At 36.1% G+C, this 26,605-nt stretch overlaps 1 protein-coding gene across 4 annotated transcripts in view; it reads left to right on the top strand.

Annotated features, from left to right (window-relative positions):
• The window catches only part of ADAM2 (ADAM metallopeptidase domain 2), a 101,345-nt gene that overhangs the window by 19,649 nt on the left and 55,091 nt on the right, over positions 1 to 26,605 (top strand). For all 4 annotated transcript variants that reach the window (XM_024986188.2, XM_024986190.2, XM_024986189.2 and 1 more), the window contains 6 exon segments: positions 2,177 to 2,253; positions 5,866 to 6,034; positions 10,455 to 10,511; positions 23,799 to 23,870; positions 24,307 to 24,473; positions 25,775 to 25,856. In XM_024986188.2, coding sequence (XP_024841956.1) covers positions 2,177 to 2,253; positions 5,866 to 6,034; positions 10,455 to 10,511; positions 23,799 to 23,870; positions 24,307 to 24,473; positions 25,775 to 25,856 — 624 coding nt within the window.

The raw sequence follows: 26,605 nt of genomic DNA, 5'->3' as shown, positions 1-26,605 counted from the left end.
GTGAAAGAGGAGAGTGAAAAAGTTGGCTTAAAGATCAACATTCAGAAAACGAAGATCATGGCATCTGGTCCCATCACGTCATGGGAAATAGATGGGGAAACAGTGGAAACAGTGTCAGACTTTATTTTTTTGGGCTCCGAAATCACTGCAGATGGTGACTGCAGCCATGAAATTAAAAGATGCTTACTCCTTGGAAGGAAAGTTATGACCAACCTAGACAGCATATTGAAAAGCAGAGACATTACTTTGCTAACAAAGATCCATCTAGTCAAGGCTATGGTTTTTCCAGTGGTCATGTATGGATGTGAGAGTTGGACTGTGAAGAAAGCTGAGCTCCGAAGAATTGATGCTTTTGAACTGTGGTGTTGGAGAAGACTCTTGAGAGTCCCTTGGACTGCAAGGAGATCCAACCAGTCCATCCTAAAGGAGATCAGTCTTGGGTGTTCATTGGAAGGACTGATGTTGAAGCTGAAACTCCAATACTTTGGCCGCCTCATGGGAAATGTTGACTCATTTGGAAAAGACCCTGATGCTGGGAGGGATTGGGGGCAGGAGGAGAAGGGGACGACAGAGGATGAAATGGTTGGATGGCATCACTGATTCAATGGCCATAGGTTTGGGTGGACTCTGGGGGTTGGTGATGGACAGGGAGACCTGGCGTGCTGAGGTTCATGGGGTCTCAAAGAGTCAGACACAACTGAGCGACTGAACTGAACTGATGCAATTTTAGATTTATATTACCTTAATTCCAGTGAGACACAGAGACATTTTTCCTATAAAACTGTTTATTAGCCCTTTCTATGGTATTATTGTTGTACATATTACATCTATTAATGTACAATCCCAACAGTTCACTGTTACAGTTACTTTACTATCTGCAGTCCTTTCCTTAACCTAGTACTTCTTTGTTTCCACTCACCTTCTATATGCTGTTATCAGCACATATATTCTCTTTCTTGGACCAAATAATACGCTATATACATTTTGTGGGTTAGTCACTAAGTGGTGTCCAACTCTTGTGACCCCATGGACTATAGCTGCCAGGCTCCTCTGTCCATGGATTTCCCAGGCAAGAATACTGGGGTGGATTGCCCTTTCCTTCTCCAGGGGATCTTCCTGACTCAGGGATCAAACCTGGGTCTCCTGCATTGTAGGCAATGTCCTGCATTCAGGCAAATTCTTTACGAACTGAACCATCAGGGAAGCATATATACATATTACTTTACTTAATTGATTTTTAAATCAGTTAAGAGAATGAAAGGGAAAATATGCCTTTTTAAAATACATAGTATGCTTTTTAAATTACATAGTAACCTTCTTGAGTTCTCTTTGAAATTTTATGTGGATTTGAATTACTATCTGAGATCACTTACTTTCAACCTGAAGAATTTCCTTAAGTATTCCATGTAAGGCCGGGCAAGCAATAACAAATTCTCAAAGTTTTTGTTCATATGGAAATCAATTTATTTTATTTTTAAACATTGCCTTGCTTGATATAGAACTCTTGAGTAACTTTTTTTTTCTTTAAGTACATTATGTTAGCCCTCTGCTTCCTAAACTTTGTAGTTTCTACAGAGAAGTCTGATACAAATATCACTGGAGTTCTCTTTTAAGGTAATTAGTCTTCTCATGCTGCTTTCAAGATTTGATTCTTTGATTTTTAATGTTTTTGCTTATGCGTCTGTTTATGGGTCTCTTTGTGTTTGTACTCTGAATTCATTGAGCTTTCAAAATGTGTGAATTAGTTTTTCAGTAAATTTGGGAATTTATAATCCAATATAATCTACTCTGCCATTATAATAAAGTAATTTTTAATTCAATAAATTTGGAAGGTTTTGGATTTATTTATATTTTTATATTTACCTTGAAAAAATAAGTCAGAAGAATTTGAAAAAATAAGTTTTTGATGATTTTTTCCTTGATCCTAATGATAGGGGTTGTCATGTTTAATTTATAATAGAAAAGATCATGGAAATGTACTTATTCTTAGAAACTTTTAGGCACAATTTTGGAAAATTGAGGTTAAATGTCCATCAAATAATCTTATACATCTGTCTCGGAAATAGTAAGTGTTTGATGCATACAGTATATGTATATATGTTTTAAATATTTGAGAATAATATATTTAACATGAAGTATTCTAATAAAAATGTATATGTTTTTCTTTATTTTTCAGAACTTTTGCTACTACCAAGGATATATTGAAGGTTATCCGAATTCTATGGCAATCATCAGCACGTGTACTGGACTCAGGTTGTGATACATAATTTTATGGTTGCAAAATGGAGTTTTTAAGAAATAATTGTCAAATTTAGAAATTATATTCAGAAGTTTCATTTTTATTTTTAAATTTTTTATTGAAATACAGTTGATTTACAAAGTTATGTTAGATTCTACTGTACAGCAAAGTGAGTCGGGTACATGTGTGTGTGTATATCTATATATATACACTTATACATATATATATATATATATCCAATCTTCTTTAGATTATTCTCCTATATAGAATATTACAGAGTATTGAGTAAAGTTTCTTGTGCTATTCAGGAGATTCTTATTGGTTATTTATTTTATATATAGTAGTGTATATATGTCAATTCGCATTTATCAATTTAATCCCTCCCTCCACCCATCCCCATCGGTAACCCTAAGTTTGCTTTCTACACCTGTGACTATTTCTGTTTTGTAAATATGCTCATTTGTAACATTTTTTTAAATTCCACGTATAAGTGGTATCAGATAATATTTGTCTTTCTCCAACCAACTTCAATCAGTTATGACAATCTCTAGGTCCAGCCATGTTGCTACAAATGGCATTATTTCATCTTTTTCTGGCTTTTATGGCCTTTATATCCTTTTTATATACATCTTTCAATGTAGATATGTAACACATATTCTTTATTCATTCCTCTTTTGGTAGACATTTTGGTTGCTTCCATGTCCTGACTGTTATAAATAGTGCTGCAATGAATATTGGGGCACATATATCTTTTCAAATTATGCTTTTCTTCAGATATCTACCCAAGGGTCAGATTGCTATGTCACATGGTAGCTCTATTTTTAGTTTTTTAAGGAGCTACCATACTGTTCTCCGTAGTGGCTGTACCAATTTATAATTTGACCAACAGTGTAGGAAGGTTCCCTTTCCTCCACCAGCATAATTTATCTGTACACTTTTTAATTATGGCTATTCTGAATAGTGTTAGGTGGTTCCTCATTGTAGTTTTGATTTTCATTTCTCTAATAATTCGTGATATTAAACATTTTTTAGTTTGAGTGAACTCTGGAAGCTGGTGATGGACAGGGAGGCCTGGCATGCTGCAATTCATGGTGTCACAAAGAGTCGGACACAACTGAGCCACTGAACTGATCTGAATAATTAGTGATATTAAACATTTTTTTCATGTGCCATATGTATATCGTCTTTGGAAAAATGTCTGTTTACATCTTCCACCCCTGTTTTTGATTAGTTTGTTGTGCTTTTTGTTATTGAGCTGCATGCACTGTTTATATATTTAAAAGATTAATACCTTGCAGATGTTTTCTCCTATTTTGTGAGCTTATGTTTTTGTTTTGTTGATGGTTTCTTTTGCTGTGCAAAATTTTTAAGTTATATTATGTTCCATTAATTTTTTATTTTATTTTCATTACTCTGAGAGGTGGATCAAAAAAGATCTTGCTTCAATTTATGCCAGAAAGTGTTTTTCCTGTGTTTTCCTCTAAGAGTATTATAGAATCCAGTTTTATATTCAGGTCTTTGATTCATTTTGAGTTTATTTTTGTGTATGGTATTAAAGAGTGCTCTAGTTTTATTCTTTTACATATATCTGTCCAGTTTTCTTTTCCCCATCACCAGTTATTGAAGAGATTGTCTTTTCTCCATTGTATATCTTGCTTCCTTTTCATAGATTAGACGACCATAGGTCATAGGTTTAGCTCTGAAATTTCTATCCAATTTCAATATTTCTATTATTGTGCCAATGCCATACTGTTTTGATGAGTGTAGCTTTGTAGTATATTCTGAAGTCAGGTAGCCTGATTCCTCCAGCCCAAGTTTTCTTTCTCATGATTGCTTTGGCCATTCAAGGTCTTTTGTGTTTTCATACAAATTTTAAATTTTTTGTTCTAATTCTGTGAAAAATGCCACTGGGAATTTGATAGTGATTGCATTTAATCTGTAAATTACTTTGGATAGTATAGTCATTTTGACAATATTGATTCTTCAAATCTGAGAACATGGTATATCTCTACATCTGTTTGTGTCATCTTTGCTTTCTCTTATCAATATCTTAGAGCTTTCTGAGTACAGGTCTTTTGCCTCCTTAGGTAGGTTTATTGCTAGTTACTTGGTACTTTTTGATATGATGGTAAGTATTGTTTCATTTATTTCTCTTTTGGATCTTGCATTGCTAATGTATAGAAGTGCAAGAGATTTTAGTGTATTAATTTTGTATCCTACAACTTTACCAAGTTCTTTAATGAGCTCTAGTAGTTTTCTGGTAGTATCTTTAGGATTTTCTGTGTATAGTACCATTAATCTGCAAACAGGACAATTTTACTTTTTTTCCAGTTTGTACTCCTTTTATTTCTTTTTCTTCTCTGATTGTCCTGGCTAGGACTTCCAAAACTGTGTTGAATATAAGTGGTGAGAGTGGATATCCTTGTCTTGTTCCCCATCTTAGAGGAAATGCTTTCAGTTTTTCACGGTTGAGAATGACGTTTGCTGTGTGTTTGTCATATATGGCCTTTATTATGTTGAAGTATATTCCCTCTATGTTCACTTTTTGGAGTGTTTTTTATCATAAATAAGTGCTGAGTTTTGTCAAAGCTTTTTCTGTGTGTGTTGAAATGATCATATGACTTTCCCTCTTCAGTTTGTTAATGTGGCATATCACAGTGATCAATTTACATATGTTGAGGAATCCTTCCATCTCTGTGATAAATCCCACTTGTTCATGGTGTATGATTATTTTAATGTGTTGTTGGATTCTGTTTGCTAGTATTTTGTTGAGGATTTCTGCATCCATGTTCATCAGTGATATTGGCCTTTAATATTCTTTATTTGTGACGTCATTGTCTGGCTTTGGCCTCATAGAATGACCTTTGGAGTGTTCCTTCTTCTGCAATTTTTTGGAATGATTTGGGAAGAATAGGTGTTAACTCTTCTCTAAATGCTTGAAATAATTCACCTGCTATGTTTTCCGTCCCTGGCCTTTTGTTTGGAAGTTTTAATCACAGTTTCAATTTCAGTACTTGTCATTATTCTGTTCATATTTTCCATTTTTTTCTGGTTCACTCTTAGAAACCTGTATCCTTCTAAGAATTTGTCCACTTCTTCTGAGTTGTCCATTTTATTGGCATATAGTTGTTTGTAGCAACTTGTAGTGTCAGTTATAACTTCTTTTTCATTTCTAATTGTATTGATTTGAGTCCTCTTTTTTTTTCTTGATGAGTCTGGCTAAAGGTTTATTAATTTTGTTTATCCTCTCAATGAATCAGCTTTTAGTTTCATTGATCTTTGCAAAGTTTTAAAGTGAGGCATGGCTTATTATGAGAAACTGTCATTAGAAAAGCATGGTATAAAAACTGTTGCAATGTCTCCTACTCCCCTCCTGAATTAAGGGTTTATTTTTAGTATACATGGAAACCATTAGTATTAATTATAGCTAGATAAATACCAACAGCATTACTACCACTCATTCCACTCAGTAAATCTGTGGATTCTTGGTAATGTTTTCCTACTTCACCACCCAAGGCTAAGACTGAAAGTAATCTACATACTATTAAAAAACTGATTGTTTCATTTTATTGACTTTAAGAAAAATGAATTATTTTATTTATTCGCTTACTTTTTGGAATTTGTAGGGGCTTACTACAGTTTGAAAATGTAAGTTATGGAATTGAGCCCTTGGAGCCTTCAATTGGTTTTGAACATATGGTTTATCAAATAAAACCTAGGGATTCAAGTTCTTCTGTATATACTGAGAGAGAAATTGAGCTAAGAGAAAAGCCCTATAAGATACAAAATGTAGAGGTGAGTGATCAATTGAGTAAACTATGTAGTTATTACTATGCAGCCATATAAACAATGTATTTTTTATGATAAACCAGTTGCTTACAAATTATTGAGAGAGAGTAAGACATATCAGACACTTCAGAGCTTGTGTTGTAAGCCTCAAAACTAGTCACTCAGTTTTGCAGAACTCCAAGCTGGCATTTTCCACCATTAATGGCATTTTCCCCCGTGATACGGACCTTTGTTGTCTGCAGATGCACTCCTGTCTCCATATCCATTATGTCTGAATTCTGATAAAATAAGCATGAGTGACATTCACATAAATACTGAAGACACCTATCTAGGATCCTGAGAAGAATCACAAGTGTCTTTTATGGCAACTGCCTTAGGGTAGGCGATTATACTGTCCTTATATCCTTATCCAGAGATGGAGAGACTTCTTCATTCAACAAAGACTCACCAGAGTTTAGAAGGTTAATGACTCCAGCTTCATCAGAGTTTCTCATACACCCACGTTCCAATTTTTAGGATCTTACTTCTTTCAGTAGACACCCTGTGAGGGTAGACGTTCAACCTGTGTTGCAGTCCATTCACTCACACAGTGAGATTCTGTGTTTGGTTTTCAACAATCTCAGCTCCACAGCTACAATAGTTAAAACGGTGTCTTTCATGACAGACATTTCTTTTGAAAAGCAGAACCAACAAGATGTATGTATGTGTGTGTCTGCATGTATGGATACACACATATACATATATTTGATATAAATACAGAATGAGAAAATTTAAAGTAGACTGCATACTGGCAGGCTGGAGACCATGGAAAAGTTGTGTTCAAGTCTAAAGGCAGTCAGTTGGAAGGTATTTTTTTTAACTTTTTATTTTGTATTGGAGTATAGCTGATTAATGTTGTGATAGTTTCAGGTGGATAAGCAACGGGACTCAGCCATACTTACGTATGTTACCATTCTCCTCAAAACATCCCCCACTGCCTGTCCAGGCTGCCACATAACATTGAGCAGAGTTTCCTGTGCTATACAGTAGGTCCTTGTTGGTTATCCATTTTAAATACAGCAATGTGTACATTCTTGCTTACAAGGTAGTCCTTGTTCTGTTAATACTTTCAACTGACCAGATGAGGTGCACACATATTATGAAGGATAATCTACTCCACTGAAAGTTCACCAATTTAAATGTTTATCTTATCCAAAATTATTTTCACATAAATATCCAGAATAATTTTTGGACGAATATCTGGGCATTTGTGGCCCAGTCAAGTTCACAGATAAAATTAACTATCATACCAGATTTACAAAATTTATTTCATATTTCCTCTAAAAGTTTTATTCTTTAATCTCTTACATTTCAATATATGATCCAACTTAATTTTATTTTTTGTAAAAAGGGAGGAAGGGCTCTAAATTCATCATTTTTCATATGCATATCTAGTTTTCCCAACACCATTTGTTGAAGAAACTCATCTTTTATTCACTGAATTTTCATGGCCCAGCCCTTTTATTTCAAAATCAGTTGACTATAGATTTAGGGGTTATTTCTGCACATGCAATAATATTTCATTGATCTTTATGTCTATTCCTATGCCAGAGTCACTTTTTATTTACTGCGATATTTTTGAAATAAGTTCTGAAATTAGTAAGCGTACATCCTTCAGTAGTGTTGTTTTTCAAGATTGTTTGGCTATTCTTGATGCTGTCAATTTCCAAATAAATGTTAGCATTCACTTATTTTCATTTCCCAAAAATGAAAGCTGAGATTGTGTTGATTCCGTGTTGTTTCAGTCCACTACCATGGAGTATAATGTTAATGGTGAAATAACATAAAAACTCCCCAGAATTTTCAACTCACTTTACTCTCTGATAAAATTCTCCTGCCTCTCTCTATGTATCACCTTCTCTCTCTTTTCTTTATACATTCATATTCTAGATAATGATATTTCCTGTGTTGTGCTCAGTTGCTCAGTCGTGTCCAACTTTTTGCGACCCCAGTAACCATAGCCTGCCAGGCTCCTCCATCCATGGGATTTTCCAGGCAAGAACAGTGGAGTGGGTTGCCATTTCCTTCTCCAGTATTTCCTGTGTTAAGTCTCAGGTTTTTGTTTGTCTTATATATTATCTTATATATTTTTTCATGGCTTTATCTACAGTAATTTATAGATCTCCCACTCTCATTCCATTTTTTCTTAGTTATTGAGCTTATGTAGCACATGATAATTGCCCAAGCTAAACAAAATACACAAACACACACATTATCTATCTACCTACTTACATGTTTTTCTATCTGTATTGTCTGTCATCTATCAACATCTTCATGCCCTTCTCACTCCCCTGAATATTCCTACCAGTGATCTTTGGCATCCTCTAATTTTAACTCTTTAGTCCAAATATATTGCAATTGGATTACTTAGCAGTGTTCTCTAGTCTTCTTCCCTAGATCCAATTCTTTAGTGTTTACTTTACCAAAGCAAATTTTCAGGTAATTGGTATCAACCTCATGTAACACATATCCAAGAAATTGGTTTTCTTTATTGACTACTTTCTTTTACTAAATAAAATAGCTTTTGAGGTCTTCTGAAATCTTAGCACCTGCCCACCTTTCCAATGCACACATTTCTTGGCATTATTTTATGCACTTTTGTCTTAAATTTCTAATTGTGTTTCTAAAATAGACTGTGTATCTTTTCTCTTGAAAGTTTATTGTCCAGAAAATAAATGAATAAATTATTATCAACTAAATATTATCAGTCCTTATCCCAAAGATGAAAATAAATAAGGATTGCTTCAGGAAATGTGAGTCAGCTAACCCTCATGCTGGGCTTCCCAGGTGATGCAACAGTAAAGAACCCGCCTGCCAATCCAAGTGATGCAGGAGACACAGTTCGAACCCTCAGTCAGGAAAGTCCCCTGGAAAAGGAGATGGCAACCCATTCCTGTATTCTTGCCTGGGAAGTCCCACGGACAGAGGACAGAGGAGCCTGGCAGGCTGCAGCATGGGGTCACGAAAGAGTCAGACACGACTTAGCAACCAAGCAGCAGCATCAGTAGCAACTTACATTGATTAAAACAAAGAAATGACTTTGAATCCTTCAAATCATTAATATAACCCTAACACATTAATATAAATGCTTGTGTTTATCCTCCAGTAAAGTAGTGTCTTTTCCTTGTTTCATCCTAAATGACAGGATGGAGTCCTATAAGCAAAACTATCATGAAACATTTGGTGCTTACCTTTGGGTGGAAATTATAATAAATCGGTTAGACTGTAAGGGGATTTCATTTGCATTGTTTTGGAAAAAAAAAAAAAAAAACAAGTCTTCAAGGCTTTAAAAGAATTTTTAAAGGTGGAAAAAATGAATAATCATGCAGCCCTGAATTTGTTTTAATGACCTTATTAACTTTTTCCCTTTAAATTACTATAGTCTTCACTTTTCTCATCTTTGCTAAGTCCCAGATTAGTTATTCCCTCTTTATCGCTCCTCTTTATGTTAAGGAAAATGGTTTAAGTAGAATGTGATAGTTTTGAACTTTCAAGGAATTAAATATCAGTGTAAGAAGGAAAAAAAATGCAGACTTTAAGCATAATAAATGTTTTCTCAATTTTTGAAATTTGATTCTCTTTTCTGCTTCTATGTATTTGTCCATTGCTTGTTGATGGCATTAGTAACTATTTTGAGTTAAATACACTACAATCTTGGAGTGTCCACAAAGACTGTCTCATAAGTTTTCCTTAGTATATTCCTCCTAGGTTAAATTCATATAAAAATAATGACGGAAACAAGTAATATTTTACTAATGGTAGTTAAAACAAGTATTACTTTGTCCCTAGAAATTGGCAGGATGTAAATCACACAGATCATAAGCCCATTGGGCCTCACATTTGTGCAAAGTTAACCACCATGGTCTGTGATGACACTGTAACCAGATTCCACATCCTGAGACATCTATGACACAGTTTAAGAAACTCAGTCATTTTGTTTCTCTGTTGCTCACATTTTTCTGAGGTCATTTATACAAGGATTAGCTTTATCTTCAGATGAAAGTCCACCCCTCCAAACAGAGAGGTGCCCTTACTCTTTCAAGGTCACAAATAAAATCATAACACATAATAATGTATGATGAAATCATTAAACTAATGTAAATTCACATATAATGGTGATCAAGGGAAGATGTCCTTCAGAGCAGAGAATCAAGTGAGTAGCCCTGTACCAATGGAAGTTAAAGTTATTTTCTGAGTAAATTAGCTGATTATTTCCTGAGTAAATTAATTGATTGAACAGATTCAAAAGAGGCAACAAAGACAATAGTCTGAAAGTGACTATTTTCATATATAAAATTGAATTTCTAACATTGAATTTGTGAAGTAGTGATATTACTTAAAATATTTAAATAATTCTTCAATTTTTACCTGTTTGTGATTTTTTTAGCCTCTTCCAGACTTCTCTCAGTATATAGAAATGCATATTGTAGTTGAAAAAGATTTGGTAAGTATACCTTCATTTATTTGTCTCATGTTAATTTATATTAGCAATGGGAGGTTATAAAAAATGTTGGAATAAATTTTTAACACAAGATAATAATAATTTCTGCTTTAATGAATTTAAATTTCTGGTATCAGTAGTAAATAGAAAATCATATCTCTATTAGTTTATTTTTCATTTTATATAATTAACATAAATGAAAACATCTGTTACATACAGAATAGTTTCTGAGTAATTTTTATTCATCATTCTCATACTCATAACCAGAGAAGGAAATGGCAACCCACTCCAGTACTCTTGCCTGGAGAATCCCATGGACAGAGGTGCCTGGGATTCATCCCATGAATGGAGGAGTCCATGGAGTCGCTCAGAGTCGGACACAACTGAGCTACTTCACGGTCACTTTTCACTTTCATGCACTGGAGAAGGAAATGGCAACCCACTCCAGTGTTCTTGCCTGGAGAATTCCAGGGATGGGGGAGCCTGGTGGGCTCCCGTCTATGGGGTCGCACAGAGTCAGACACGACTGAAGTGATTTAGTAGCAGCAGTAGCAGCATACTCGTAACATCTAGTAACCTTTGATCTTTTTACTATCTCGATAATTTTGCCTTTTTGAGAATGTCACATAGTTGAAATGTGAGGTCTGTAGCCATGACAGATTGTCTTGTTTACCTTGGTAACATGCATTTAACTTTACCACGTGCCTTATCATGGATTTAGAGCTAATTTCTTTTTAGAACTTAATAACATTGTATTGTCTGTATATACCACAGTTTGTTTATCCATTCACCTTCTAAAGGGCATCTCAGTTGCTTCCACATTCTGGCAGTTATGAATCAAACTGCTGCAAATATCCCTGCACACGTTTTTTCATGGACATATTTTATCTCCTTTGGGTAAATATCCTGCAGCATGATTGCTACATCATATGATAACAGTCTTTTTGTTTGTTTGTTTGGTGTTTTGTGTGTGTGAGAAGTTGCCAAGCTGTCTTCCAAGGTGCCTTTTCCATTTTGCATTCAGTACTTTAAATATAGCATCTCATTGTCTTCTGGCCCTGCAGTTTTTGCTAAGAAATTGGCTAGTAATCTTATTATCATCCCTTTTACATGGTTAGTTGCTTTTTTCTTATTGTCTTCAATATTAGTATTCTCTTTGTTTTTAGCTTTAGATAATTTGATTATAATGTGTCTTGGTGTGAGTCCCTTTGGCTCTATCCTTCTTAGAATTTGTTAAGCTTCCAGGATTTGTGGGTTCATGTGTTTCATCAAATTTAACAAGCTTTTGGCCATTATTTAGATAATTTCTCTTCTTTTTCTGGGATTCTCTTTATTTGTATATTGTACTACATATGGTATCCCACATGTTCCCCCCTTTCTATTTTCTTTTTGGTTCTCAGACTCAACAATTTCAATTATCCTATTCTCAAGTTTACTGATTCTTTCTTGTGCTCCTTTAAATCTGCTGTTGAATCCATCTACTCAACTTTTAATTCAGTTATTGCATTTTCAATGCCAGAATTCTTTTTGATTTCTTTTATAGTTCTATATCTTTGTTGCCATTCTCATTTTATTCATACATCATTTTCCTGACTTCACTTCATTCTTTTTATCCTTTAGCTTTTTAAAAAACTTTTTATTTTATTTTGGAGTATAAGCAATTAACAATATTGTGATAGTTTCAGGTGCAGCAGATTGACTCAGTCATACATGCACATGTATCCATTCTACCCCAAGCTCCCCTCCCATCCAGGCTGCCACATGACATTGAGCAGAGTTCTCTGTGCTGTACAGTAATCCTCTGTTGGTTATCCATTCAAAATAAAGCTGTGTGTACATGTCCATCTCCTTTAGCTCTTTGAGCATATTTTAGACAGTCGTTTTAGGGACTTTGTCTAGTAAGTCTCCAAGTTCTCAGGACTGGTTTCTGCCAATTTATTTCATTCCCTTGAGCTATGCTTTTGTTGTAGTTTGCTAGTTTGCCTTATAATATAGACTGAATGTTTCTTTTCTGTTCACATGTATACTGATGAATAATGATGGTGGGGCTTCCCCAGGGGCTCAGCAGTAAAGAATTTGCCTGCAGTGCAGAAGCTGCAGGAGACATGGGTTCTATCCCTGGGTGGGGAAGATATCCTGGAGAAGGGCATGGCAGCCCACTCCAGTATTCTTGCCTGGAGAATCCCATGGACAGAGGAGCCTGGTGGGCTACAGTCCCTAGAGTTACAAAGAGTCTGACATGACTGAAGCAACGGAGCAAGAAGCAAGAGCATGCACATAGTGGTGTTATTTGGCAGTGGGGCCTTTGGGAATGGCTTAGGCCATGAAGGTGGAGCCCTCATGAACGGGATTAGTGCCCTTACAAAAGAAAGGACACCTCTTCTACCATGTGAGGACACAGCACGTTCTCATCAACACAGAATTGATGTCTGTGGCTGGAGACTTAACCTTTAAACTTTCCAGCCTTCAGAACTGTGAGACACAAATGGTTGTTGTTTGAAACCAAGTTTTATGGTGTTTTTATTATAGTAGCCCAAATTGACTAAGGTATCTTGTGATTTTTATTGAAAATTCAGCATTTAAAAAAAATAACCACCTTTTAAACCATTTTTGGGGACTGGCTCTATGTCAGGGTAGCCTTTCACTGATTAGCTGGGTTACCTCTTAGTCCATGTGGTGAAAGTTTAAGATGTTCTCAGGTCTCTCTGACCATATGTCTTGCGTTGGCCTGTGGGATTCACTATATACATGGCTGCTTTTCAATATCTCAATTTCCAAAAAATCTCACCCCAGCTTCTTTTCAGGGCTTTATATCTGTATATTTCCACCTGTAATCTCTTGTTCCAAGTATCTGTGGGTCTGTCATAACCTTGAAGTTTTAACAAGCATTGACCACCCCTTTTTGCTACCTAAAAACTGGATTAGGTGACACAGAAAACAATCATTTGGACAACTTCCAGATAGGTTAGAAAATTGCAAATAAGATCTCTGCTCCACCTGGTATAAGAGAGGAAATTGGGGAACAGATGGGCCTTTCCTCCAGACTAAATAATGCCATGCTGGAGAGGAAGTAGGGCATAGGAGAGTAAATGCCACATGATTTCCTGTCATTTTCAAGGTGCGTTTTTCTTGGTTGGACATTGGCTTGGCTGCTGTAGATCTTTGGATGTTTTCCATAGGTTTTCCAGAGGCTCCAATGGGGTTATCATATCAACCATTTTCTGATTGTCTTTTGATATTTCCAGAGAAAAACGAAGGCTTGGTGTTTTCTGGTTCTCCCTTTTGCTGATTTCACTTCCATGAAGAATATTTTTAATTATTTGTTTTCATCATTTTACAAAGGCTGCTTCAAAATCTTTGTCATATATATTTCTAACAAATGATGTACTTCGGTGTTGACATGTATTGACTGACTTTTCTTCCTCACCATAATTCAAAAGTATCAATTCTTCAGTACTCAGCCTTTTTTATGGTCCAATCTCACATCTGTACATGACTATTTGAAAAACCACAGCTTTGACTATATGGACCTGTGTCAGCAAAATGATATCTCTGCCTTTGAATATGCTGTTTAGGCTTGTCATAGGTTTGTCATAGCTTCCCTTCCAAGGAGCAAGCATCTTTTAATTTCATGGCTGATTATTGGTTGTGTGCCTGTGTGTGTGTGCTAAGCCACTTTAGTTATGTCTGACTCTGTTTCGGCCTTTTTCCCACACTTTGATTAGGTTGTTTTTTTTTCTGGTATTGAGTTGTATGGGCTGCTTGTGTATTTTGGAAATTAATCCTTTGTCAGTTGTTTCATTCCCCATTATTCTCTCCCTTTCTGAGGGTTGTCTTTTCACCTTGCTTACAGTTTCCTTTACTGTGCAAAAGTTTTTAAGTTTAATCAGGCCTCACTTGTTTACTTTTATTTTTATTTCCATTACTCTAGCGGGTGGGTCATAGAAGATCTTGCTTTGATTTGTATCATCGAGTATTCTGCCTATATTTTCCTCTAAGAGTTTTATAGTTTCTGGTCTTACATTTAGGTCTTAAATCAATTTTGAGTTTATCTTTCTGTATGGTGTTTCATTCTTTTACATGTTGCTGTCCAGTTTTCCCAGCACCATTTATCGAAGAGGCTGTCTTAGCCCCATTGCATATTCTTGCCTCCTTTGTCAAAAATAAGGTACCCATAGGTACATGGGTATATTTCTGGGCTTTCTATCTTGTTCCATTGGTCTATATTTCTTTTTATGTGCTAGTGCCATACTGTCTTGATGACTGTAACTTTGTAGTATAATCTGAAGTCAGGAAGGTTGATTCCTCCAGCTCCATTCTTCTTTCTCAAGACGCTTTGGCCATTCAGGGTCTTTTGTGTTTCCATGAAATTTTTTGTTCTAGTTCTGTGAAAAGTGCCATTGGTAATTTGATAGGAATCACATTGAATCTGTAGATTGTGTTTGGTAGTATAGTCATTTTCACAATATTGATTCTTCAAACTCTGGAACATGGAATATCTCTCCATCTGTTTATTTCATCTTTGACTTCTTTCATTAGTGTCTTATAATTTTATGTGTACAGTTCTTTTGTCTCCTTAGGTAAGTTTATTCCTAGATGTTTAATTATTTTGTTCCAATGGTGAATGGAATTGATTGCTTAATTTCTCTTTCTGATTTTTTGTTGTTAGTATATAGAAATGCAAGTGATTTCTGTGCATTGATTTTGTATCCTAAAACTTTGCTAAATTCACTGATTAGCTCTAGTAGTTTTCTGATACTATCTTTAGGGTTTTCTATGTATAGTATCATGTCATCTGCAAACAGTGAGAGCTTTATTTCTTCTTTCCTGATCTGGATTCCTTTTATTTCTTTTTCTTCTCTGATTGCTATAGCTAGGACTTCCAGAACTATGTTGAATAATAGTGGTGAAAGTGGACACCCTTGTATTGTTCTTGATCTTAGAGGGAATGCTTTCCATTTTTCACCATTGAGAATAATGTTTGCTGTAGGCTTATCACATATTGTCTTCACTATGTTGAGGTAGGTTCTTTCTATGCCCATTTTTTGAAGAGTTTTAGTCATAAATGGGTACTGAATTTTGTCAAAGGCTTTTTCTGCATCTATTGAGATGATCATATGGTTTTTATCTTTCACTTTGTTAATATGGTGTATCACATTGATTGATTTCTGTATATTGAAGAACCGTTGCATCCCTGGAATAAACCCAGTTTGATCATGGTATATGAGCTTTTTGATGTGTTGCTGAATTCTGTTTGCTAAAATTTTGTTGAGGAGTTTTTCATCTATGTTCATCAGTGATATTGGCCTGTAGTTTTCTTTCTCTGTGTTGTCTTTGGTTTTGGTATCAGGCTGATGGTGGCATTGTAGAATGAGTTTGGAAGTGTTCCTTCCTCTGCAATTTTTTGAAAGAGTTTTAGAAGGATAGGCACTAGCTCTTCTCTAAATGTTTGGTAGAATTCTCCTGTGAAGCCATCTGGTCCTGGGCTTTTGTTTTGGGGGAGATTTTTGACCACAGCTTCAATTTCAGTGCTTGTAATGGGTTGTTCATAATTTATGTATCTTTCTGGTTCAGTATTGGAAGATTGATCTTTTCTAAGAATTTCTTCCAGGTTATCCATTTTATTGCCATATAATTGTTCATAATAGTCTCTTATAATCCTTTGTATTTCTGCATTGTCTGTTGTAACCTCTCCTTTTTCATTTCTAACTTTGTTGATTTGCTTCCTCTTTCTTCTTTTTGTGATGAGTCTGGCTAAAGGTTTGTCAATTTTGTATATCTTCTCAAAGAACCAGCTTTTAGCTTTGTTAATCTTTACTATTCTTGCATTTCTTTTATGTTTATTTCTGCTCTGATCTTTATGATTTATTTCCTTCTACTAATTCGGGGATTTGTTTGTTCTTTTTCCAGTTGTTTTAGGCATAAAGTTAGGTTGTCTATTCGATGCTTTTTCTTGTTTCTTGAGGTAGGATTGTATTGCTGTAAACTTCCCTCTTAGAACTACTTTTGCTGCATCCCATAGGTTTTGAGTTGTCATGCTTTCATTGTCATTTTTTTCTAGAAATTTTATTTCCCTTTTGATTTTTTCAGTAACAAGTTGTTTTGTAGATACATATTATTTAATCTCCAAGTGTTTGTCTTTTTACAGTTTTTTTCCTGTAATTGATATCTAGTCTCATAACGTTGTGGTTGGAGAAAATTCTTGACATAATTTCAATTTTCTTAAATTTACTGAGGTTTGATTTGTGACCCAAGATGTGGTCTATCCTGAAGAATGTTCCACATGCACTTGAGAAGAATGTGTATTCTTCTGCATTGGATGGAATGCCCAGAAGATATCAATGAGATCCATCTCATCTAATGTATCATTTAAGACTTGTGTTTCCTTATTAATTTTTTGTTTTGATGCTCTGTCCATTGGTATGAGTGGGCTGTTAAAGTCTCCTACTGTTATTGTGTTACTGTCAATTTCTCCTTTTATGTCTGTTAGTGTTTGTCTGAGGTACTGAGGTGCTCCTGTGTTGGGTGCATCAGTTCAGTTCAGTTCAGTTCAGTCACTCAGTCGTGTCTGACTCTTTGCGACCCCATGAATCGCAGCACACCAGGCCTTCCTGTCTATCACCAACTCCTGGAATTCACTCAAACTCATGTCCATTGAGTCGGTGATGCCATCCAGCCATCTCATCCTCTGTCATCCCCTTCTCCTCCTGCCCCCAATCCCTCCAAGCATCACAGTCTTTTCCAAGGAGTCAACTCTTCACATGAGGTGGCCAAAGTACTGGAGTTTCAGCTTTAGCATCATTCCTTCCAAAGAACACCCAGGACTGATCTCCTTCAGAATGGACTGGTTGGTTCCCCTTGAGTCCAAGGGACTCTCAAGAGTCTTTTCCAACACCACAGTTTAAAAGCATCTATTCTTCAGTGCTCAGCTTTCTTCATAGTCAAACTCTCACATCCATACATGACCACTGGAAAAACCATAGCCTTGACTAGATGGACCTTTGTTGGCAAAGTAATGTCCCTGCTTTTCAATATGCTACCTAGGTTGGTCATAACTTTCCTTCCAAGGAGTAAGCATCTTTTAATTTCATGGCTGCAATCACCATCTGTTGGGTGTATAGATATTTACAATTGTTATGTCTTCCTCTTGGATTGATCCCTTGATCATTATGTAGTGTCTTTCCTTATCTCTTGTAAACTTATTTTAAGGTCTATTTTGTCTGATATGGGGATTGCTACTCCAGCTTTCTTTTGCTTCCCATTTGCATGCAATATATTCTTCCATCCTCTCACTTTCAGTCTATATGTGTCTTTAGATCTGAAGTGAGTTTCTTGTAGACAGCATATATTTGGGTCTTGTTCTTGTGTCCATTCAGCCAGTCTGTGTGTTTTGGTTGGAGCATTTCATCTGTTTACATTTAAAGTAATTTTCATATATATGTTCCTATTGCCATTTTCCTAACTGTTTTCATTTATATATCTTTTTCTTCTCTTGTATTTCTTGACTATATAAGTCCCTTTAACATTTGTTCTAAAGCCTTGGTCATACTGAATTCTCTTAACTTTTGCTTGTCTGAAAAACTTTTTATCTCTCCAACAATTTTGAATGAGATCCTTGCCAGTTACAGTAATCTTGATTGTAGATTTTTCCCTTTCAGTGCTTTAAAAATATCCTGCCATTCCCTCCTGGCCTGCAGAATTTCTGCTGAAAGATCAGATGTTAAACCTATGAGGTTTCCCTTGTATGCTACTGTTGCTTTTCCCTTGCTGCTTTTAATATATTTCCTTTGTCTTTAGTCTTTATAAGTTTGATTAGTATGTGCTTGATGTGTTTCTCCTTGGGTTTATCCTGTATGGGACTCTTTGCACCTCTTTGAACTTGGTTGACTATTTCCTTTTCCTTGTTTGGGGAAATTTTCAACTATAATCTCTTCAAATCTTTTCTCATACTCTTTCTTTTTCTCTTCTTTTTCTGGGACCTCTATAATTCAAATGTTGGTAAATTTGATATCATCCCAGGGGTCTCTGAGACTATCCTCAGTTCTTTTCATTCTTTTTACTTTATTCTGCTCTTCAGAAGTTATTTCCACCATTTTATCTTCCAGCCCACTGATTTATTCTTCAGCTTCAAATATTCTGCTCTTGGTTCCTTCTAGAGTATTTTTAATTTCAGTCATTGTGTTGTTTGTGTGTTTATTTTTTAATTCTTCTAGGTCTTTGTTAATGGATTCTTGCATTTTCCGCATTCTGTTTTCAAGGGTTTTGATCATCTTTACTATCAGTATTCTGAATTCTTTTTCAGGTAGCTTGCCTATTTCCTCTTCATTTATTTGGACTTCTGTGTTTCTAGTTTGTTCCTTCATTTGTGTAGTATTTCTTTACTTTCCATTATTTTTATTTTTTATCTTCTTGTGTTTGAGGTCTCATCTTCCCAGGCTTCAAGGTTGAGTTCTTTTTTCCTTTTGGTTTCTGCCCTCCTAAGTTTGGATCAAGTTTTGTGCTGTTTTTTTTTTTTTCCCCCTCTGATTGGTAAGGTTGAGTGAGTTGGCAATCCTATCTGCTGATGATTAGGTTTGTATTTTTGTTTTGTTTGTTGTTTAGAAACAAATGCTAATGCTCGTTGAGTAATGCTGGGTCTTGTGTTCCGGTGGTTTCCTTTGTGTGAGTTCCCACTATTTGATACTCCCTAGGGTGAGTTCTATGGTAGTCTAGGGTCTTGAAGTCAGTGCTCCCACTTCAAAGGTTCAGGGCTTGATCTCTGGTCAGGAATGAAGATTCCACAAGTGGTTTGTTATGGCATTAAGTGAGTTTAAAACAAATACCCAAAAACAAGAAACCAAAGATGAACCTCAGACAAATGGTAGTTACAAAATCAGGCAAAGAATAATTAAAATAACAAAATATATACCTATGCACCCATAAGCAAATTCAAAACAGTTCAACAAAAATAAAGTACAGTAGATTGACCCAGTGAACAAAACCAAAAATTATATCTACCAGTTAAGAATAAAACTAGCTAAAGCGTAAACTGGAAGACAAAACTAAAGCAATGTGCCAGGTGGGGAATAAAGCAATGAAAACAAAGCTAATAAATATGTTGAGTAGAAAGGAAGGAAAGAAAGAAAGAATAGATATGCAAAGGTAAATAGAGGTAGATAAAGAAGATTTATATACATTAAAGATTAACTGCAAGGGGAAGAGAACAGTAGGAAAGCAAACAAAGGTATAAATGTAGAAAAAGAATAATAGGTTTTAAAGAAATTAAAAGTTAAAAAGGAGAAAAATAAAAGGAAGAAGAAAGAAAAGAAAAATAAAAGGAAAACTCCATAGAACTGCAAAAGCACAACATAGAGGCAAGGGTTTATAACAACAATAAAAAAAAAAAAATGTGACTGAGAAAAGAGAAAAAAAGCTCAAAAGCTTAATTAGATTTCATAGTGCCAAAAAAATTGAAAACTGCACATCAGGGTTTTTTTGGGGGGAACAGAGGGGAAAAAAATTAAAATAAAGAAAAAAATATTTAAAAATCCAAATGAATCTACAGAACAAGTCAAAACACAAGAATAATAAATGTTTTTCTTGAGTCACTGCTGTCAGCGTCCTTTCCCTCGCTGGGAGTCACAGTCTGCCTCACCTCCCTAGGATGCCCTCCAACACTGTGCTGGTCTCTGGACCTGCTGTGGGGGCAGCTCAGATTCTAATCTGCTCCTACTCCTGTGTGTTCTTGCCTCCAATATCCACAGCTGTCAGAACTAGTGTGTTTTCCTTTGTGGGAGCTCTCAATGCCCTTTTATATATGTTCCATAGACACAGAGTCTGCCTAGTTGATCATGCGGATTTAATGTGCAGCTTGTACAGCTGGTGGGAGGGGTTTGGGTTTTCTTCCTTAGCCACACTGTCCCTGGGTTTCAATTGTGGTTTTCTTTCCATCTCTGCATGTGGCTAGTCCACTGGGCTTTGCTTCTGAGGCTGCCCTGGAGGACTTGGGTGTCCCCCAGTGAGGGCCAGGTGTGGACGTGGTACAGCTGCTTGGGTTGCAGGGGCTCTGGCAGCACCAGGGACTCAGGGGAGTTGGCAGCCAGGACAGCATGAAATATAGTGCTCTAGAAGGGTATGGCAACCAGTATTGGCCAATACACTCCAGTATTCTTGCCTGGAGAACTGCCCTGGCAGAGAAGCCTGGCAGGCCACAGTCCACAAGGTCACAAAGAGTTGAACATGCCCAAAGCGACCCTGCGTGCATAGACAAGACTTTTAATGCCTGTGGCGGCTTTGTCCCAGGGAGGGTTGATCATGAAGGTGGTGCAGCTGCTTGGCTTGCAGGGACCCTAGGTGCCAAGTGTGCAGGGGCACAGACTGCCTCCGCCACAGGAGTTATGGCCCTATCAGAGTCTTTCTTCAAGTTTCTTGTAGCTGGCGATCAGAAGGCCCCTATAGCCAGTTTTTCTCTGCATCTCTGCCTGTTCAGGCACTTGCCCGGGGTCCTTCTCTGTTGCTCGACCCATTAGGCACATAGAGGGCCCACCCCCCTGGCTGGGGTCCTACTGTGTGGTCTTGCACATCAGTCACTTAAAGGGGCACCCTGGGTGGGGTCCTACTCTGTAGTGCAGTGTGTCAGGTGTTTGAGGGCCAGCCTTTCTATTGTTCAGCTGCTGATGCAGGCGTGTGTGGAGAGAGAGGGTATGGCGATGGCTCCACCCCTCCATGTGACACCCATATTGCCTTGCTTCCACGTGGCTTTCCTCCACAGGATTTTCCCACCACAGTCTCCTCTCTCATATCCCCTTGATCCGTCTCTCCACAGTCAACAGCAGCCCTCACCCTGGGATTGCTCCACAATCCTTAAACTCAAGTTCCCAGCCACTGCGCCTTCTAGGGAACCTACATCCCTGTCCCGGGTATGTATGGCTGCAGCAAGGACTGTCTGATTCTCATTCCATTTAGGTGCCACAGTTCAGTTGTTTCACTCTCAGCCTTAAATGTTTCTCTTCTGACTCAGACAATTGCCCCGATGTTGGGATTGGACCCCTGCTTCACTTTCCCCACCCACTGAGGGCAGGTCCAGTCCTACTAACACTCCTATCTTTCTCCCTAGTTCCTTCGTCCTACCGAGTTTTGCATGGTTCTATAAATTCTTTTCCACTGGTCAGGTTCTCCTGTCCACTCTCAGCTGGTGTCCTGCATGTACTTCTGTGTCTGAAGGTGTATTCCTGATGTATCTGTGGGGAGAGATGTACTCCAGGTCCTCCTACTCCTCTACCACCTTGCTCTCTCCCTTCTTCAGTTTCTTTAATCAATGTCTTTATATAGTTTTCAGTGAAAAGATCTTTCATTTCCTTGGTTAAATTTATTCCTAGGTATTTTATTCTTCTGATGCTGTTGTAAATGGCATTGTTTTCTTAGTTTTGCTTTCTGATAGCTTATTATTGTCGAGAGATAATATAACCGATTTTTGTATATTGGTTTTGTATCTTGCAGCTTTAGTGAATTTCTTTCTAGTTCCAACAGTTTTCTGATGGGCTTCCCTGGTGCCTCAGATGGTAAAGAATCTGCCTGCAATGCAGGAAACCCAGCTTTAATCCCTGGGTTGGAAAGAACCCCTGGAGAAGGGAATGGCTACCCAATCCAGCATTCTTGCATGGAGAATTTTATAGACAGGAGCCTGGTGGGCTACAGTCCAAAAGAGTTGGACACAACTGAGCAACTAACACTTTCATTTTAGGGTTTTCTATTTATGTCACCTGCAAATAGTGACAGTTTCACTTCTTTCTTTCCCAATTTGAATACCTTGTAGTTGTTTTCCTTGCCTAATTGCTCTGACTGAGACTTCCAGTACTATGTTAGATAAAAGTGGCAACTACAGGTATCCTTCTCTTGTTCCTGGTCTTATTGGGAAAGTTTCCAACTTTACACTGCTGAGTGTGATGTTGATCATGGCCTTTATTATGTTGTGGTGTATTCTCTCTATATTCACTTTGGTGAGTTTTTATCCTGAAAGCAGATTGAAATTTATTAAATGTTTTTTTCTGCATCTATTGAGATGATCATATGATTTTTTTATTCTTCATTTTGTTAATGGGGTGTATCACACTGATTGATTCAGAGAGATTAAACCATTCTTGGATCCCTGGAATAAATCTCACTGGATCATGGTATATGATCCTTTCAGTGTGTTGTTGAATTCATGTTGCCAATATTCTCTTGAGAATTTTTCCACCTATATTCATTAGGAATTTGGCCTATAATTTTCTTTTATTCGTGCTATTTTTGAGTGGTTTTGATATTAGGATAATGCTGGCCTCATAAGTGAGTTTAGAAAGTTTTCTTCTTTTTGTGAAAGCTTGTAGTGTCTTTTTTGTTTTTCGTTTTCACACTTAATATATATCATGCTATCTATAATAATAGATAATGTTTCAGTTCAGTTCAGTTGCTCAGTCGTGTCCGACTCTTTGAGACCCCATGAATCCAGCCCACCAGGCCTCCCTGTCCATCACCAGCTCTCGGAGTTCACTCAAACTCATGTCCATCGAGTTGGTGATGCCATCCAGCCATCTCATCCTCTGTCATCCCCTTCTCCTCCTGCTGTCAATCCCTCCCAGCATCAGGGTCTTTTCCAATGAGTCAACTCTACACATGAGGTGGCCAAAGTATTAGAGTTTCAGCTTTAGCATCAGTCCTTCCAATGAACACCCAGGACTGATCTCCATTAGGATGGACTGGTTGGATCTCCTTGCAGTCCAAGGGACTCTCAAGAGTCTTCTCCAACACCACAGTTCAAAAGCATCAATTCTTTGGCACTCAACTTTCTTCACAGTCCAACTCTCACATCCATACATGACCACAGGAAAAACCATAGCCTTGACTAGATGTACCTTTGTTGGCAAAGTAATGTCTCTGCTTTTCAATATGCTATCTAGGTTGGTCATAACTTTCCTTCCAAGGAGTAAGCATCTTTTAATTTCATGGCTGCAATCACCATCTGCAGTGATTTTGGAGCCCAAAAAAATAAAGTCTGACTGTTTCCCCATTTATTTCCCATGAAATGGCCTCATAAGTGAATTTAGAAAGTTTTCTTCTTTTTGTGAAAGTTTGTAGTGTCTTTTTTTTGTTTTTCATTTTCACACTTAATGTATATCATGCTGTCTATAATAATAGATAATGTTTAAAAACTAATAAATTGGTAATTTTAAAAAATTTCTTAACTTTGACAATTTAAGTATAATAAGCATTATTAGATAGGAAGCAATATATATATATATTTAGATCTAAAATGCAAATTATCTTTTTCAGTATAATCATATGGGTGCTGATACGACTGTTGTCATTCAAAAGATTTTCCAGTTGACTGGATTGACCAATGCTGTAAGTGTTTACTTATGCATTTGCCTGTGTTACCTAAACAGTTTTCAGAGTGTTTTTTTTTTAATCACCCTGCCTGACTACACATGTTGTGTGAAAGAGGGCAAATATATAACCATTTTAAGTTTTATAACCCTTTAATTGCAGTAATTAATAATTATAAATACCTACTTAGGGTTTTGTAAGGATCAAATTAGGTAAAGCACGTGCGTGACATTGGCCTGGCTTAATTAAGTACAAGCATATCAAAATGTTCCTTATTACTTGTTTTATTTGTGATATTTATTACTCACTAATATAATTTATAAGATGCAATCCAGATTTGCAGTTTATATTTTTAATGTGTATGTCTTGTATAGTGTTTATTTTTGCAGATAAATTCCCAAATCTATTTAAGCCATATAGTTTAAACATATTTTCTTTATGTCTCCTATTTTAGATTTTTACTTCACTTAATATTACAGTAATTCTATCTTCATTAGAGCTTTGGATAGATGAAAATAAAATTCCAGTAACTGGAGATGCTAATGAATTATTACACAGATTTGTAAAATGGAAACGATCTTATCTTGTCCTACGTCCACATGATATGGCGTTTTTACTTGTGTAAGTATATCTTGTCATTACTAAATATTACACATTAGAAAGCATCTGTAATTTGACCTAATTTCTGACAAGCCATTAAGGAAAAAATATCTTGTCATTTCTTTACATACAATATCCTGTGAATAGTATTTTTCACAACATAAGTTTTATAGCAGAATTACAAATATCGATTACTCTATATATTGGCTGATAGTTAAAACCTGCTTCAATCTTATTAAAGTATGTCTTCTTACACTGAGTATATAACATACCATTAAATGTGCCTAACTGGTGACACTAGGGGTAAAGAACCTGCCTGCCAATGCAGGAGACTCAAGAGATGTGAGTTCAATCCTGGTGTTGGGAAGATCCTCTGGAGTAGGAAATGGCAACTCACTTCAGTATTTTTGCCTGGAAAATACCATTGGCAGAGGAACCTGGTGGGCTACAGTCCATGGGGTCACAAAGAGTCGGACACGACTGAGTAACTAACACTTAACTAAATGTAAAATATTAGCAATATCTCTTTGAAGAAATGTATTCTATGAATTTAGAGATGTAGCCTTCTTTTTATGCTTTGTTTCTATAGAACAAAAGCAAATAATGATGTGGAAACATTATTGTACATTTCAATATCTCTAATGTACTATATTCACAATCAACCACATTTTTAAAAATACAAGCCTCCATTTCTATTTAATAATCTCTTTGTTTTTCTCTTATCAATATTCAGGACCCATATGTATTATATATTATCATACTATGTAAAAATCATATATAAAATTATAAAATTTTAACCTTTTATATAATTTTTCTTCCACAAATATATTATGTAAAAATCATATATAAAATTATAAAATTTTAACCTTTTATATTATTTTTCTTCCACAAATACACATACCTTTGCATGGTTAGACCAGGCTAATTATATCAGATTAAGGAGGGATTTCAACCCAGAAGCTTACTCTGCCCAATTGTCAACTGAAATGTCTTAGCTTTCTAGTTTTAAGGAATTTTATTTATTTTCATTATTTACTTTTTAAGAATCAGTAAATTTTGAAAAAATTATATAAAAAAGAATCTTCATTGCAGTCTAAAAATTCATATAATAATTCACCTTTTATTATTTTTAATCTATATTACTATTTTAAAAATAAGCAGACACATATCATCCATTTCTATGCTTTCTTATCCTAGTGTTGTTAAGTGGAAATATCTGAAATTGTTATTTGAGTATGCAAAACAAGAAAGTACTAGTTAAATTTAATTATAATTGTGCTTAATTTTGCAAAGTTATATGATTATGCTTTTTTAAACTTAAGTTACAGAGAAAAATCAAATTATATTGGTGCAACCTTTCAAGGGAGGATGTGTGATAAACACTATGGAGGAGGTGTTGCTCTGGTATGGTATGATTTAGTTTACTTGGCTAAGATGTATAAATGAGATGCTATTTAGATTAATATGCAATTAACTTTCTGTAGTTTATTATGGCTAAGTAAACATGAACCATGAACTTCCAGATGTTCAAGCTGGTTTTAGAAAAGGCAGAAGAACCAGAGATCAAATTGCCAACATCCATTGGATCATTGAAAAAGCAAGAGAGTTCCAGAAAAACTTCTATTTCTGCTTTATTGACTATGCCAAGGCCTTTGACTGTGTGGATCACAACAAACTGTGGAAAATTCTGAAAGAGATGGGAATACCAGACCACCTGACCTGCCTCTTGAGAAACCCGTATACAGGTCAGGAAGCAACAGTTAGAACTGGAGATGGAACAGACTGGTTCCAAATAGGAAAAGGAGTATGTTAAGGCTGTATATTGTCACCCTTCTTATTTAACTTACATGCAGAGTACATCATGAGAAAGACTGGACTGGATGAAGCACAAGCTGGAATCAAGATTGCCAGGAGAAATGTCAATAACCTCAGATACGCAGATGACACCACCCTTATGGCAGAAAGTGAAGAGGAACTAAAAAGCCTGTTGATGAAAGTGAAAGAGGAGAGTGGAAAAAGTTGGCTTAAAGCTCAACATTCAGAAAATGAAGATCATGGCATCTGGTCCTATCACTTCATGGGAAATAGATGGGGAAACAGTGGAAACAGTGGCTGACTTTGTTTTTTTAGGTTCCAAAATCACTGCAGATGGT

Source organism: Bos taurus, chromosome 27 (assembly GCF_002263795.3).
Source record: "Bos taurus isolate L1 Dominette 01449 registration number 42190680 breed Hereford chromosome 27, ARS-UCD2.0, whole genome shotgun sequence".
NCBI lineage: Eukaryota > Metazoa > Chordata > Mammalia > Artiodactyla > Bovidae > Bos > Bos taurus.
Note: the sequence above shows the minus strand (reverse complement) of the source record. Positions and strands in the feature narration are given on the sequence as shown.